The sequence below is a fragment of the Ictidomys tridecemlineatus genome, chromosome 12 (genome assembly GCF_052094955.1).
Source record: "Ictidomys tridecemlineatus isolate mIctTri1 chromosome 12, mIctTri1.hap1, whole genome shotgun sequence".
NCBI classification, from domain to species: Eukaryota; Metazoa; Chordata; class Mammalia; order Rodentia; family Sciuridae; genus Ictidomys; species Ictidomys tridecemlineatus.
In genome coordinates this window covers 15,556,919-15,574,449 of record NC_135488.1, presented here as the reverse complement: position 1 = coordinate 15,574,449, position 17,531 = coordinate 15,556,919, and the positions used below count along the sequence as shown (strand labels likewise).

Genomic DNA, 17,531 nt, shown 5'->3' with positions numbered 1-17,531 from the left:
GCTCAGTCTGGACCCAGTAATCAGAGATCAGTCAGTAGAGAAGACAGACAAGAAATATATATCAATAAATTATCAAATACTCTTGAACATGCATGTTCTGATTATATTTCTACATTAAACCACCCCTCTTTTTTTTATTGACACAGCTCAGAATGTCTATACTACCTTTTTGTATAGGCAGACCTGCAGTGCTGCCTCACTTTACACCCCAAAGAGGCCAAAATCCCACCTTCTCATTATTCTTGGCCTTGTGATTCAGAAGTGGTTTTGACTCTGAGACACTCTAACCTCTACCTGTGGGTCTGTCACAGCACATTCCCTGTACAGGTGCCAGGCAAGGTGTTAAGTGATGGCACTGTGCTTCTGTAATGGAATGCATCCAAACAGGCTGAGGTTTGCTTTCTCTTATCCCTTAGGCAACTGGCTAGCATCAGTCTGTTTTACTCTGTGAATTTGCTTGTTTTTGATGGAAATCTGCTTTTCCAATACATTTTGAACTTTAACATATTAAAATATTTTATGGTCAAAATTACTCATCATTTTTTTCTTAGTTGGTAAAACCAAGAGTAATAGACAGTAACAATGAGGTAGAGAGAATAAGTATGAGTCTATTTTATTTGTGTGCATTTTATAAATTCTTTCAAGACTGCTCAATGCTATCTATAGGTGCTGGGTGTTTATGATGTACATTTGAGAATAGGGGCAGCAACAAAGCATAATTCCTTCTCTACGAGATCAGCATCCTATGAAGACATCATATATACATACCCAACTAGAACACAAGGAGAATAAACACAGTGCTATGGGTAACCCACAAGAGACTGTGAGTTATTGGTCTTGAGAAGTCCAGCTTGAAGTACAAGTTTCTATTCACATCAAAGTGTAGTAGAATTTAATCATGGGTTTGAAGAATGTCATTTATTCAATTTATAAAATTATAACTTTTTAAATGTTAAAAAACTTTTAGCACTTATCCTGGTTAATCATAATTAACATTTATTACACATGCATTCTATGCCAGGTTTTGTTTTAACTGCTTTGTGCATATAAATAAATATATTCTACAGAACTTTCCAAAGGTTTTATTGTTGAAACCATATAATATTTGGGAAACCAAAGGTAGAGAGTGTATATATTGCAAAAAGATTTCTAAGCAAATGTCAGAGCTGGATTTAAACCTAGCAATCTAAAGCCAGACTGAGCCATTATAGCCTACTGGCATCCACTGGGTCACTGTGACACCCATCAGACATAGCTGTTAATGATCCCACTCTTGAAATGGACTATAGTACTTTCCCAAAGATATTATGCTTATTTTCCCAGAACAAAGTATGGAGCCTGATGACTTAATTTGTACCCATGGTATATCCATTAATATCAACGGAGGTCTAGGACTTGACTTGTTCTCCAGGAAAGGATACATTCCTAGGACTTTAAGTCACAAGGTATTGTCTGGAGAGACTAAAACATTGCCTCAGGAGCCATTTCCATTTCATTGGTTTCTGATTGTGGTTCAGCTACTTTGATCAAATTTAAAGATTAGAGAAATATTATGGTTTGGATCTGCAATGTCCTCAAGAAAGTTCATGTGTTGAAAGCATGGTCCCCAAAACAGCAAGGTTCAAGGGGGTGGGGGGAGTTAGGACATGACTGGATAGTAAGGGTTGTAATCTCATTGGATTAATCATCTTGTGGATTAATGATTTGAATGGATTAACAGGGGGGTAACTAAAGGCAAGTAGGGTGTGGCTGAAGGAGGTAGGTCACTAGTAGCATTGCCTTGGGAAGTATATCTTTCCCTGTTTCCTTTCTCTGTTTTTTCCTCCTTTCCCACTGCCATGCCCTTCCGCCATGATGTTCTGCTTCACAATTGGTTGACCAACTGCATGGTTCTGGGCCCAGAACCATTCAGTGGCTCTACCATGTACTGAGGCCTCTGAAATTATAAGCCAGAATAAATATTTTCTCTTTTAAGTTGTTCTTGTCAGATACTTTAGCTACAGCAACGAAAAGCTGATTAACACAAGCAGAAAACAATCTGCAAACATTGGTCATATTTTTACTTGATAATTTTTCTTAAAAAATCCAAGGTCATAGAGTGGCTAGTATTTTTTTTAAATTATTGATCAGACACATACCAAAAAGAAGCAAATACTTCCTGCAAATTTATTTATTTATTTATTTATTTTTATTAATATAATGTGATTTTATTAAATTCATTCCATTTATCCTCCCCTTTCCCTTCCTTCCGCCCTCTCATTCTCTTACATGAATTCCACTGATTTTCCCTTTATCTTAATGATATCTGATCCCCTCCCCCATTGCCTTCTTTCCCTTATTTTGCTAATTGAAATTTCAAATTTCTTCTCAAAACAACATGAAAACTCTCTAATTGAGAATATTGCTAAACAGTAGGAAAATAAGGAAAGGACTTTCTCTCATATTATCTACTAGAGACCCTGTTTCAGAGGTTTCACTTCAGGCATCCATTCATTTATTCAGCAAACGTTTACTAAACCCCCACAATGTGTGGTGCCTGCCATCTACTTGGCTAGAGAAACGAATTGAATCTTATTTATAGTTTTAAAAAATATATGTGAAGAAATATAAGAAAGTATAGTAAAATATGAGAAAGGTAATAGTAAAGCCCCACGCATTGTGGGAACTTTCAATCTAGTGAAGAGCATTCTCCATTCACCTTCACCAGTCCCAATGACTCACGACCAAGGTAGACCCTAGACCTTGTCTTTCCAGCTACCATAGTTCCTCCAGTGTCTCAATTCTGTGAATTCTTTTCTGATCACATGTATATTTAAAACCCCTCTCTCTACTCAGCAATGACTTACTCCACCAAAAATCAATTTTTCATTTTTCCTCTTCATTTAAAGTCCTTCCTCCCCTCAATTCCAAGTTTCTAAGTCCATGGCCATCAATATAATAACTTCTTTGCATGCACCCTTAACCCTGAAAAATGTTGAAGCTAAACACAGGCTCCCTTTACCTCCTGCTAACTTACCTGAACCAACTGTGCTTGCAGGAGAGCCAACTGCCAGCTCTTCTTCTAGGACCCTTTCCCTGTCCTCTATAGGCAGTGTTCCACCAAGCCTCTAGTGCATCCAAATCACCCATTCTCTGTTGAACCACTCTCAGCAATGTACAGATATGTTACTGTGAGTTGTGTCTTTGAAGCATCCTTTTTTTGACTTCAATTTTCCATTCTGGTATCATCCTATTTATTTTCTCCCTTTTGCCAAAAAATTCCTGGGAAAATTTTTACCAACTTTTTATTGCTACCAACTTTCTCCCCAATTTTCTCCTTCTCTTTTCTCTTTAATTGACTTGAGTAAGACTTTCACCCCTAGCACATTACTGACATCGCTTTTCTGGAGGTTACCAAAGACGTCTGCATGCTAGCCCAAAGGTCACTTCTCAGTCTTCCTCGTAATTGGCCTGCAACAGCACTGGTACACTGATCTTCCTCCTCCTCAATGGGCCTAGTCCACTCTTTTGTCTTCCTCCTTCTTTCTTGGTTTCTCTTGCCTTTTTAACTTGTTCCTCCTCATCTGTCCATGACTGTGTCAGTGTGTCCAGGCTCTGCTCTGGACACAATGACACTGTGTCCTCTCTTTGCTCTACTTGCACATATGCCCTCATTGATCTTGTTACTACCTCCAACCTGAGTTCCATGGTGTAGGCCAGAACTCTAAAGGGTAACATTAACCATATAACATCTCATTGATTCAAAACCCTGACATGTTCCTCTCTTGACTATTTATCTTCTCCAGGCCAAAATAAAGGCCAAAAAATTTAACAACATGTCTCTTGACAAACATTCACTCTAAAGCTTCTTCGAGGGATGCCACTCTCTTGAGCTCACATTTTAATTAAGCTAGACATTATGGAAAACAAGGGGTGCTACAGGACACTAATAAGGAGCATGTTGGCTCTAAATCCAATGTTTTCAGTTTTCCCTCCCTCTAATTGAGAACTACTGTCCTAGAACATGATCTCATTCTGATTGCATTTGCAAAATTGGCTTTGTTGCCAGGTAACATGCTGTGCATTGATAACCATTAAGGTTGCCTGGTACCCAAATAAGATGAAGCCAATGTAGCATTGTTAGGTGCATGATTTAAATCGCCAATCACGATCACTGTAGAGTTGACTATAGCCCAGGGTAGGCACAATATTTTAAATTAAAATAAGTGACCTGTGACTTTTAATATAAGAAATTTGGTTGTACGTAACTAATTTGTTATTTTGTAATATGTAGACCATACAATGTCTAGTCATTTCTTATTAAGTATATACTCAAATTTAAGACAGGCTTACATAGTAAAAAGTGAACATTTTTTCCTGTACATTCAAGAGTGCATTGCCATTTACACTATAACTATTCGTACTCACTTTCTGAAGACATCATAGGTATGAACAATCCCACTGTACAGTAGAGAATGCCTTCCTCATGTGCCAACAAGGTGAATTTTAAGAGGGGAAAAGGGTCAGACATGGTGGCACACACCTGTAATCCCAGTGGCTCAGGAGGCTGAGGCAGGAGGAAAAGCCCTAAGCAATTTAGCAAGACTCTATCTCAAAATTTAAAAACATAAAAAGGGCTAGGGCTAGGGATGTGGCTCGGTGGTTAAGCACTGGATAAGTGGTTAAGTTAAAACTAGTACAGCAAAGTATTTCTGGAGAAGCAGTTTGCCACCTTCCAGTGTTATTCTATAATCACTAACAAATCATCTTTATTTCCCAAACCACTGGAACTTACTAAGAAATATCCATTTTGAGTCAAGGGAACACCACCAGAGATGTGCTGGAGAATACCCTTTCCCTTACCTGGCACTTCTCAAGAGGCTCCCATCTTTCATGCTACAGCCAAGAAACCATCCCAAAGGAAAGGCAGCAGAATGCACCTGGCATCCGAGAGTCTTGGTCATACCCACATTGCCTGTATGAACTGCATGGCCCGATCGCCCTGAGCTTCAGTTTCCTCATGTATAAACTGAAGACAGCCCTCCCTGCCTCGCAGGGAAGAAACACTACTATGAGACCACACATGTGGTCACTCTCAGCACAGGTCACTTTAGCACTTCCTTCCAGAGACATGCTAAGGGATCCCACCAGCCTTCCCCTTCCTCAAATTTCTTCTGCTCACTTCTGCAAAGCATATGTTCTCCCACCAACTCAATCCACCACCTTCTCTTCCCTGGATCTCTGTCATAGCTGCCTAAGAACCCTATCTTTTAGTCCATGCCTCACAATCCTCTTTGTTCCAACCCAGGTTATTCTCCTCAGTCTGACAGTGCGATATACATTCTTGCGCCTGGTCTCAGATGTACTGTCAGTGCTCCTTCCATCTGTACTGTGGCATCTGCTATAGTGTAGCAAGACCTACCTTCCAGATCTGAAGCCAAGCACAATCCCCTGCTCTTTAACACCTGTAAGTGCACTATACAGTTCTAACTCCTTGCTGTGACTAACACGGTTCTTTACAACCAGTTCTCCTGCTTGCTTCTGTGTTATTTTTATTTTAGGACACCCCTGGGAACCCTTAGCTCCAGACACATAAAATTCCTCCAGCAGCTTACCCACACTTTCCCACATTTGCTCAGCTCTTCCCCACTTCAAAGACATAACAGATCAAATGCAGTGCCTTCCCTGGAAAGCCTTCCCTGATATTCCCAGTATCCGTGGGTATCTTAATTCTATGGTTGAGAACCATTTGCTAAATGTCTTCCTCCCATAAACACAGGCGTAGCTGATTTTTTAACGTGTCTCTTTCTACACTCTTCACTTACAGAACTAGGCAAAGACAGGAGGAGTGAAGAGACTACTGTTTACTAACTTGTTGACTTGCTGCTGTAGCTCCTTCTGGGTCCACCCTGGTGCCTTTATGGAAGCAAAGAGTAGGAGATGTTCCCGGACGGTGAGATTGGCAAATAGGACGTCCTGCTGCGGACACACCCCTAGCTCCATCCTGACCCTGGACAAGTCTGTCTGCAGATTCTTGCCATTGATGATGATGGCCCCAGAAGTGGGAGGGTAGAGCCCTGTCAACATGGATCTGCCAGAGAAAACAAATTAGCATGGATCAAAGTGATGCTGAGACTCTGAACATTGATGATCCAATCAACTCCCAGGTGAAATGCACATTTGATGAAGAACCAACAGTTTCTACATCTGCAGCTAAAAGTTCTGAGGAGGTTCAGGGGACATTGGTTGATTAATCTTGGAAATGTGAGCATATGATCATGTCTATACCCCCATATGGATCACTGTGATCATAGAGCACTAAAGTTGTATCAGACTTTCAGATGGAAAATCCAACTTTATTTGTATAATAAAGGAGCCAAGCTAAAGAAATAACATATTTTCCTCGTAACTGAGCATAAGCAAACAGAAATGTCAACCTAGATTTCCAACCTGTGGCCAGTCCTCCTCCTGCTCTCACCAGACTATTTGTCCCTATCAAATCCATAAGAGTTGAGTGATCCATTACCCAATACTCACTTATCTGACTTCACCAAGCTGAGGATTGCCTAGTTCTGCTTCCTTGTTTCAATTGTTTCCTTATTTATAAAATGTTAAGAATTCACCTATATTAGGACTATGAAATATACTCCTAAGTATTTATGCAAGAGAAATTAAAACATGGTTATATGAAGGTATTTACATGAATATTCATAGCAGCTTTGTTCGCAACCACTAAAAACTGGGAACAGACTCAATTGTCATCAACAGATGAAAACATGACCAAACTGTGGAGTCTCCATACAATGGAATACCACCCATCAATCATAAGACCAAGCTGCTGATAGACTGCAACCAGGCGTGAATGGGCTAAGAAAAAAAAAAAAAACAGGCACAATTCCATGTGTAACAGATTCTAGAATAATTTATGGGGACATAAGATAATGTCTGTGTTCCCATGTAATACACTGTGAACACAGACCATTCTTGCAGATGGAAATCCAACTTTACTCTTACAGAGGAGAAGTCAGTATCCTTAGAAGTTGGTTCCACAACTCCTCATGAATATTAAAACCCTCAGATGCTCAAATGCCTTATATAAAATGGAGTCTGAGGTAGGAGGATCATAAGTTCAAATCCAGCCTTGGTAACTTAGTGAGGCCCAAAGTAATTTAACAAAAACCTGTCTCAACATAAAATAAAAAGGACTGGGGATGTGGCTCAGTGTTTAAGCACCTCTGGGTTAAATCCCTAGTTAACCCCCCACTCCACTCCCCCCCAAAAAACACACAATGTAGTGTTTTCAAATAACCTATGCAACCCTCCCATATCATTTAAATCATCTCTAGATGACTTTAATACTTATACAATGTATATGGTGTATAAATATTTACCATATTATATTGTTTAGGAAATAATAACAAAAAGTCTGTACCTATTCAGTACTGAGGCATTTTTTTTCTCAATTTTTAAAAAAATTTTTTTAGTTGTAGATGGACACCATACCTTTATTTGTTTTTATTTTTATGTGTTGTCGGGGATTGGTCCCAGTGCCTCACGCATACTAGGCAAGCACTCTACCACTGAGCCATAACCCCCACCCTCTCAAATAATTTTGACCTGCTATTGGTTGAATCTGAGGGTGAGGAGCCCATGGACATGGGGAACCAACTATACATATTCTGTAGGAGTCTCCAAGAGGTTTGTTTTTAATGGTGAAGACTGAGCTTGTTAGTGGGCCTCTTGGATTCTCATTAAGCCCTGCTGTAAAGACAGGAGCACTGCACAGGACTGAAGATGCACTTCCCAGGTTCACTAGCTGCAGCCTAGTCAGCAAGCTTTAAATCTTCAGGGAACTCCAAATTTAATTCTCATCATTCTGTTAAACAAGCACACCAAGCTTTCCTGGGCAGAACTGTACATTAGTAAAAGCAAAATGTAGAATGCTAGCTTTGGGAATTATCTATGTAACTTGTGCTTCCCAATTTGCAAGCACTAAAAGAAGTCTCAGAGAGTTTTTTGGTTCTATTCCAATTTTTTTCTGAGATTTCTTCTCCCCCCTGTCAACATGGATTGAACCCAAGGTTGCTTAGTCACTAAACCATTAAGCCACATTCATGGCCCTTTTTATTTTTTATTTTGAGAAAGGGTCTCACTAAGTTGTTTAGGGCCTCAATAAGTTGCTGAGGCTGCTTTTGAACTTTCGGTCCTCCTGCCTTGGCCTCCTGAGTTCCTGGGATTGTAGGCAGTGACCAGCCCGTATATAGATTCTGAAGCCTTGTATATATTAATTTTCTGTCTTTCATAATAAGCTTGAGGCAAAATCCTTTGTATTATCTTCATACTTTAGTCCTATATATTTAGTGACAAAAGGGATATGATTTGTTTTTAAGAGAAACCCGATAATTTCAGTGGGATAATCTTTAGCATACCACCTGTTCTACCGCCAGCTCAGAACTATGACTATTTGAATTTATTGTTTTTCCAGGGTCACATAATTGGATTATTTAATCAAATCTAGACCCCTGGACCCTAAGCCAATAACCAAATCTCAATAAAAAAGCAAACAAGAAGCAGAATATGAAAAAAAAATAATTAAAATGATTTAAAAATTTGCAAATATAGTTCTGCTATTCAAAAAAGCAAAATTATCTTGCCCTCTAGAAAAAGAAAGTATCAAAGGATTTTCCAAAACTAAAGTAAAATATAATAAATTATTTGTAGGAAATACAAGAAGAAATATTTTTTAAAAAAATTCATCCACCGGAAATGGAGAAAATTTTACTGAGTGAAATAAACCAGATGTAGACTATCAAGGGTTGAACGTTTTCTCTCACAGGTGAAAGCCAGAACAAAATAATGAAAAGAAGGAAGCTGGGGAGGGGGTCAGAAAGCACAGAGATTATCGGGAAGATCAGTGAAGTAGAAGGAGAACTAGAAGGAGGGAAGAAGGAAGGGAAAGAAATATGAAAATGAATCTGACAGACTCGTGTTTATATATATATATATATATACATATATATATATATATATATATATATATATATATATATTCACCTTTGTGTACATATGTAAAGTACCAGTCAAAAATAAATAAAGGAGTGAAAGGAAGATCAGTAGAGGAAGGAGAAAAAGGGGAGGGAAAAGGAAAGGAAAGAGGAGACGAAATGGGGATCAAAATCAAATTCTTTGTGCATATAATTTTGTCAAAAAGAATTCGAACATAATTATAATGATCTGATAAAAACATTAACAGATTGACTTGGTTAAAAAACAAAAACAAACAAACAAAAACCCTCCATGCATCCCATCCTTCCTCAGAAGCTACTCTAGATCTAAAATGTAATTGGGTAATTGTGTGACATAGATCCACTCTGGGGAGAAGGCTCTGACTCTCTCCTGTGTCACTGAACTCTGAACTGGACTAAAAAAATACAAAGAAAAAAAAAAAGAAAAAGAGTAAAAGAAATCAGACCTTCGGTGTCATGGGTAAACTAGTGTTTGTAAGAACAAAGGAAAGCAAATTGGGACGCACATGATGGTGGTTTTCCCTGCACCGTTGGTCCCCAGCAGTGCGGTGATTTGGCCTCTGTGAAAGGTGAGGGTGAGGTCTTGGACAGCCACCTTGTGACCCTCATGCTCCTTAGTCACAGACAGCAGGGTGACTCCTGGAGAGTCTCCTTCAAGCGCTCCTCTGCTTTGCGGTAATGACCCTGTGAGAAAGATGAAAATTCTTTCTGATATGATTTCAAAAGCCCCCCAAAAAACATTTACACTTATTGTTGCATTGTTTTCTTTAGAACTGAATTCTAATTCTGTGACATGCAAAGCAGTTCAAAAATCCGTATTCAAAGCAAAAAGAAAGTTACTTAATGGCAGAAATTAAGTGAAATCACAGATGACAGTTTTGAACCCTTATGAGAAATAATTTGTAGAAAATACAAAAATAAAGACACACGCATGTATTTCTTGATGGAGAGAAAAGAACAAGGCAGGTGAATTACACACCAAAAGGACCATAAGAAATATTCTTCTTGATGAGAGTTGATAGGTATTGGTTAATCTATTCCAAATTTTCTAAAAGATTCATGTTTTACTAGTTTAATCAGAAAAAAAATTATTCCCAATATTAACTCATAGCATACAAACACCATGATGGTGTGGGAGACCAACCTTGCATGTGACTGAATCACACTCCCCGGCTGGGTGCTGAGCACTCAGTCACAGAAATGTGGCAGAGCTGTCCCCACCCTTCTTGGGTTTGAGGGGAATGGTGTCTGGTGCATGGGTGAGTCTTGCTGCAGCCCCATGGGTGTAGCTACGCTCACCTGTTCCTTTGTAATATTACCCCTTGCCCTGTTTAGGATAGAGTCTTCCATGGAAGTGCCTTGTATATGTCTCCTTCTCTTACTGTGCCCTTGTGTGTGGCCTACCTAGATGTCAGTCAACCTGCTGACAGTGGACATCATGAAGATAGACTCAGCCCCCTGAAACCTGACCCCTTGCCTCATTTGAATAGCTTCTCCTCAATAAAAGGGGTCAGCGCATGCTCTCTCTCTCTCTCTTCCTGCAGACCTTTAAGGTCAGAGGAGCCATCATAGCAACCCCAATGAAAAAGGTATTTGTGTCTCTTGTGTGGTTATTTTGTGCGGCCCAGTCAGCCCAGTTTACCTGGAGTGACCTCTGAGCCTTTTGGTCGTGAGAACAGAAACCCGGCATGATGGGAACTTACAACTCCATGGGTGGTGCACCCATCTGAGTGGTCCTTTTGTAGAAGTATCCATGTGTCTGGCCACAGGAATGGCTGTGACTAGAATACAGCCATATGAGAACAGTCCTGCCCTCATCTCCTTAGAGCAAGCAGTTTATCCTAAGAGCATTATCCATTGGTAAGTGGCATTGATATTCTCTCACAGAAACATGGAACAAGCTAGCATTTGTGAAATCACTTTGACATGTTTAAGTGCACCACACCTGGCAACTGCTTTGCTTTTATTTTATTTTTCAATGTCCTTCATTTTTGGACAAATGCTTCAGTTTTACCAAATTATTAGAGATGCACAAATATAAATGATACATAGAATACAGAGAGTGGGACTGCTCGGAATAATAAGTAATGTGAATATTCTGGGGTTCCTGGGCTCATGTGAACAAGATATGACCAGGGGACAGTGCCTTGCACTTTAGTCCTGCAGCTGTTTCTGAACCCAAGACAGTCTGAAAGTCAGTTTCTAACAATCAGTTCTAAGTTCTAAAGGCTCACTCAAAAGTGAAAATCAAAAATCAAACTGACCAGAATACAAATGCATCTAATGGTGCTACTCCTTACATACCTTGATTATCAAAGTTCCCATTGAAGAAGAACAAACTAGAACTTAGAGAGCGTCGCTGTTTCTCTACCAAGCCACATATACTCTTCCAATATGATGCAGTGAAGGGGAAATACCATGGTTTCCTTAAACCAAAAGTTCCTAAAAATTGAATTAACATGAATATAATTATTTTCTATGTAAATGAAGACTCCATAATAGAATACGTTTGCATATTTTCAATATGCATCCCATGCATAAACCAATGATATCCTGAATCAGTGTATTAGCTTTGAAGGAAGCCCTAAATCTCCTAAGGTCCAAGTCAGGGCCATCTGCTAGGACCCACTCACATCCAGTCCCACTAGGAGACTTTGAGAAGTGCTCAATAAACCTTTTTTTGAATAATTGTTGATTCTTCCCCAGAGTAAAGTCTCATCCCTGCCCCACTTTATTTCCTTATTGCTCATCTCATGCCGATCTTTGATGTTTGCATGGATTCCTGGATAAGAGGAGGAGCATAAAGTAAGTAACTGAAAGAATAAATCAATTAAAACTCTCACAAAGAGGAATAATTTATAATGCTAACATTTTCATATGAAATGTATCAACATTCTTCAAACGTATTCTTCAAATTCATTTCAGTCCATTTAACAGCCACTTTGCCCTCATTAGAAGTTGAAATGAAAGGGGATTTAATTATTAACACTTTTCAATTTTCTTTAATGCATCTATTCTAGCTTAAGTGTGATGAGTGCAACTAACCTAAAGGCCTAAATTCTACAAGTGATTGGAATACAAAAGGTTTATTCGAAGACTAGTTTTGCACTTTGACCACCAAGCAAAAGAGAAATATGCAAGGGTTTACATAGTCTAATCAGATTATTCAAAAAGATGGTCATATACTCCAAGGGGAACGATGGACCTATCATCTTTGGAAAAGGAAGGGAGTGTGTAGTCTTGTTATTGGGTCTAGTATGACCATTCACTGTGGGCTGACTTGTGTCCCCCAAAATCCACCATTGAAGCGCTAACCCTCAGGAGTTCAGAATGTGACTGCATTTGGAAAGATGATCTTTAAAGAAGTAATGAAGGCAAAAGGTGAGTCCTAATCCAACGAGACTGGTGCTTTATGAGAAGAGGAAATTGGAGATGAAGGACACAGGAAGAAGACAGCCATCTACAAGCCAAGGAGAGAGAAATCAACCCTGCTAACACATTTGTCTTCCAGTCTCCAGAGCTATGAGATGATAAATGGTTGTTATTTAAGGTACTCAGTCTGAGGTATTTTGTTACAGCTGACTGAGCAGACTATTGCAGGCAGGGTTCTCAAAGAGCCTAACAAACTAAGCATCATCCCTAGGTAGAAAGAGGATGAGTCCATCTGGGTAAGTAGTTCACATCATATAGCATTCCCCTGGCTCTCTCTGCTTTAAGTGCTGTCCAGAGTCTTTATCTGGATTAATTTACATGGTGCTGCAACCACAGATATAACATTACCACTTCTGTCTTCCTATCAGAAAGGAAGGGACAGCAAGGCTTGTCCAAAGACACAGAGTTGGTGCTCTTAGAAGCCACACAGTGGCTGGTCTCCCTTTTCATGCCTATCTGAGCACACAGGTACAAGGCAAGCAGATATTGACAAGTTCCTTCAAACAAGTTGCCCTTGCCTACAACAAGCAAAGTGATTCACCCCAGCCCTAGGACCCCAGTTGCTTTGACTGCCAATTGCAGAATAAGCCCTTGTTCACACACATGTGAACAATTCACATGTGGAAGTAAAAGGAGATAATAAATAAACAAACAAGTACATCAGGAAAATTTTTGTGCAAATGTTCATGAAGCAGCCCCTTTCCTGTGAAGGGGTATCCTAGGTGAGTGTGCAGTCACTGACATGGACAGTGTGGGTGGGCATCACCTTCACTATAGCAAATCCATAATAAGAATCAAACACTTTAGAATTGAGTTAGCAATCAAAATCCTCTGAATCTAGAAGACTAAATGATAAAAAAATGGGTACCTACATCTGAGTGCAAACAAGATAACTGTAGTTTCATTTATAATGGGCAAAAGGCAAAAATTATTTAAACTTGCAAAGAGGAAGGTGCACGAAATTATTTCTTTCATTTGATGACATATTGAACAGCCTTTAACAATATTTTTAAAGATGTGGATAAATGCTTCTGATGATACTATCTTTTTAAAAAGAGAGAAATATATATACAATATGAACCCAGCTATGTGCAGAAAAGTATCTGAAAAAGAACAGAAAAGATATTATTAGCTCTGTTCAGTGAGATTGGAGATAATTGAATTTTTTTTCTGCTTATTCATAAATGCAAGTACTTTTAAAACATTTCATAATAAGCATAGATCCATCTGAAATATTACAATGAAAGTTTTTAGAATCAACAGGAAAAGAACAGTACCTCTGGCAACTGCTTTGCTTTGTATCTCTATGAAGATTCTAGAGGGGAAACTAGGTGCAATTTGCCTTTCCAAAGGAAGCAATCGAATATCTTCACGTTTGTTTTGCCACAAAAACAAGACCTCAGCTCTGCTTTACTTTAAGTGGAAGTTATGCAAAGACATTTTATGTTTCTCAATCTTTGGGCCATTACTGAAAGAGATGATCACCATACAGTATGTGGGCACACAAATGCACATTGATACGTACACACATGAACATAAGTGTAGATAAACAAGTACAACAATTTCAGGACTCATGACTCTCCTTTAATGGAACAAAAATGCTGTTTTTTATTGATCATGAACTCATTTACTCATTTGAGTTCTGGGAAATCCCACCACTCTCCAGCCCCACTCATGGTGGGGGATGCTTTGCTGACAGTAGATAATGAGTACTCTGAGTGATGGCAGAAAGAGAGGAGCTGGTTTTTCTCCCAACACCCACAGTTCCAGCCCGAGAATGAACAGGGCTCCTAAGACTGCCGTACCATGGCAATGAACCTCAGGAGGTCACCTGAATTTGGAACATCTGACGCCTTGTCTTGCTGTCCTCCAGTTTGCATCTTTCTGTTCCAGAGAGATGTCAGCTATTATGCAGAATCAGTTAATCTTTCTCTGGTGGTATAAGGGTCACGCTAATGAATCAGGCACAGATCTCACCTTCCTATAACCTTCACTCTAGTGAAGATGACCAAGCAAAGCTATTGAGAAGAAACCCAGGTGACAAGTATTTCAATTGCAGAGTTTCCATCAACACTAGCCTGCTTCCATTGAAGCAGGCTCCTTGAGTGGAGGACAAGACTTGAGAAAGAAGAGGCACAGAGGCAGTGTGGTGATGCACACCTGTAATCCCAGTAGCTTGGGAAGCTGAGGCAGGGGGAACTCGAGTTCAAAGCCAGACTCAGCCAAAGTGAGGCACTAAGCAACTCAGTGAGACCCTGTCTCCAAATAAAATATAAAATAGGCTGGGGATGTGGCTCAGTGGTCGAGTGCCCCTGAGTTCGATCCATGGTACCAAACAACAATAAAAAAAAAAAGAAAAGAAGAGGAGGAGGCAGAGAGGAATAGGGAAATATTGCTAGATTTATTAAATACAAGATACCTGATTCAGTTTGAATTTCAGACAAAAATCAAATAACATCTAACTATAAGTATGTCCCCAAAATTTTTTGTAGTTTTTCTGAAATTTAAATTTAATGGAGTGTCTTGTTTTCTTTGGTCATCCTGTGTGGTGATACCAGACACATTGCCCCCGCACCCCCATCAGTGTGATTGGAACAGAAAGAGAAGCATGAATGAACACCAGGAGAGGTAAGAATATACTAGGAGCCACAAAGCACACAAACCTTTATTCTGTAGGCATTTTGGAGTTAGGGAAGTTTATCAAGACAGGGGAGGGTTGGATCCACACAGTAAATATTTAAAAACTGTATCTTCATGTCCACATGGAGGGTAGACTGTGAACAATGGGTGGGACCTAGAGATATGGGAAGGAGTTGTAAAGGTAAAAACTGGTCTAGAGCAAGGGCAAAGAGGCCTGAACTAGGGTGATGGCTTCAAGGATAGAAAGGAGGGGCAAAATATAAGAGGCATTTCAGAGTTAGATAAAAAGAAATTAAAGATAAATTAAATATTAAAGGTTGACTTGCTTAATTAAGCCATTTCAGTACTAATATATCCGGACTTTTAAACTCCTCTCAATTAATCCATTAATCTAACTGAAGCAAGAAGGTGCCAAATCCATGTGAGTGTGGAGGTTCCTCAGCTCTTGCCTGCCTTTTGCTTTTGCTTATAAATCCAAATTTGTTTTATGTGCAACTCCAGACGCACAGGCCCCCTGCTCACATTACCAAATGTAATCGGGCACATTAATATGTACATGGGCCCTCAGTGCATACTGAGCTTTTCTCCTCAAGGGGAACTGCCTGCTGGCTTGTGGAGACCAGGAAACTAATTAGCATCCTCCCCCCACCAGAAAAAAAAAAAAAAACCTGACAGTGATAAAAAGGGAAGTCAATGAGATTAGACAGATCGAGCCGAATCAGATTTAATTGGAAGCACATAAAGAAGAGTTTATGAAACGAAAACTCTCAGAGAGGACCAGCTGTTGGCTCATGAGCTCGAACAGAGCAAGGAGACCTGCCATTGACACTGAGTCCTGCAGCCTGGGAAATTAGATGGTGCCCCATCTATATGGAATTGAGAAACTTCAGGGTCAGGCCTGTGCAACTGCTTTGTAAGGAAGAAAGAAAGAAGACAATGGAGAGAAAGCATTTGAGTGGAGTTTGGTGTGTGTGTTTATGGTGCGGGGAGAGAGGAGAGTCGGTTCTCACTCTCCCATCTGGGATAGACCCTCATACTTAACAGACTTTCAGAGATCCTTGATTTGATGATACTTTCACAGGTGTTTTAGAAATGTGGGAAGGAGCACTTTTGGTGGGCACCTCAAATGGGTGGTTTTAAATGTAAGTTTTTATAATTATTAGACAGAGGAGCCAGTAGATCAGAAGATGAGAGCTGCCATTGAGAAGAAAATTTATTACTCATAGTTCTCAGTAGGAACAAACATAGGGTAGCACCAAACAGAGGGAAGAGGAAATGTGAACATGAGCCTATACAATGGTTTCTAAGAGAAGGAACAGGTGAGTTGGATTAAGTAGGTTTAAAATTGATTTTTTTTAATAAAATGTCATTAGATTATGGGGCATAATGGATTCCTCTAGTTATCTCAAACCTGGCCTTGGGTAATCACTGAGGCAGGAGATAATACCCCAGAGTATGAGAGCCCCATAAAGGAGGTGATGGGAGTGGGGGCTCTAGCCTGGAGGGTTTGCACAACAAGTGCACGCTCACAGGCCAGACACTTATTATCTCTGGGAAGTGTCTAGCCTGGGAGGGGCAGTCCCTCCAGAGCCATTAAGGCCCCAAGATGTTAATCATCAGATTACAGAAAGTAAAAAGGCATGATTAATATAAAGGGGGTGGTACAGGCTGGGGATGTAACTTAGTGGCAGAGCAATGCCTAGTATGTGAGAGGCCCTGGGTTCAATCCCCAATATCCAAAACCAAAACAAAACAAGCAAACAATAACTTTAAAAGAGTTTAAAAGAAAGTATAAGGAGGAAGGCAAGTATCTCAGGGAAATTAGTAGAAGAAAGGGAACAAAAATGTGGGTGAGAAGAGGAAGGGGAGATGCTAGGGAGTGATACTAACCAAATTATACTGTTATATTAGGTGCATGTGTGAGTATGTAACAAGAATTGTTAGGTACACCTATAATGCACCAATAGAAAATGTTGAAAAAAATAAATAAATGAAGGGGATGATGCAGTAGTCTTCAGTGTGCAAAGCTGTGGGATAGCAGGTGTCCTATGAAGTGTAGGACAGCCTAGCCCGACGAAGAACAGTCCTTAACTTGACCCATCACACATTCCTGCAAGTGAGAAGTCCCTTTAGTTATCCCAGCTTAGACACATAAACCCAAAGTTTCTGTGCAGTTTCCATGTATAGCACATTGAATTCTGCAGGAATGCAACCCTGTATAACTAAGCAGAAGACTATCAAGTGATGCTAACGCTGGTCATCATTTCATAGCACCACACTATCCATAGTGATGCCACTTAGTGCTTTTGAATTTGCAGTGCCACACAGCCTTCATTTGGCCCATGACATGCAAATATATGACAGAAGAATTGTACTGCATTTAACACTAAGATTTTTAACTTAGCCGAGGTTAATGAAATGCACTAAACATCATTATCAAAAGGCGAAGTAATT

General features: G+C 39.7%; 1 protein-coding gene across 1 annotated transcript in view; it reads right to left on the bottom strand.

Moving 5' to 3' along the window:
- The window catches only part of LOC144369513 (ATP-binding cassette sub-family A member 13-like), a 340,834-nt gene that overhangs the window by 215,157 nt on the left and 108,146 nt on the right, over window positions 1-17,531 (bottom strand). The window contains exons 19-21 of the mRNA XM_078029787.1: window positions 11,310-11,447; window positions 9,512-9,689; window positions 5,852-6,070 (exon numbers count right to left, since the gene is read on the bottom strand). Of these exons, the coding sequence (XP_077885913.1) occupies window positions 5,852-6,070; window positions 9,512-9,689; window positions 11,310-11,447 (535 nt within the window). The remainder of the gene's footprint in view (window positions 1-5,851; window positions 6,071-9,511; window positions 9,690-11,309; window positions 11,448-17,531) is intronic.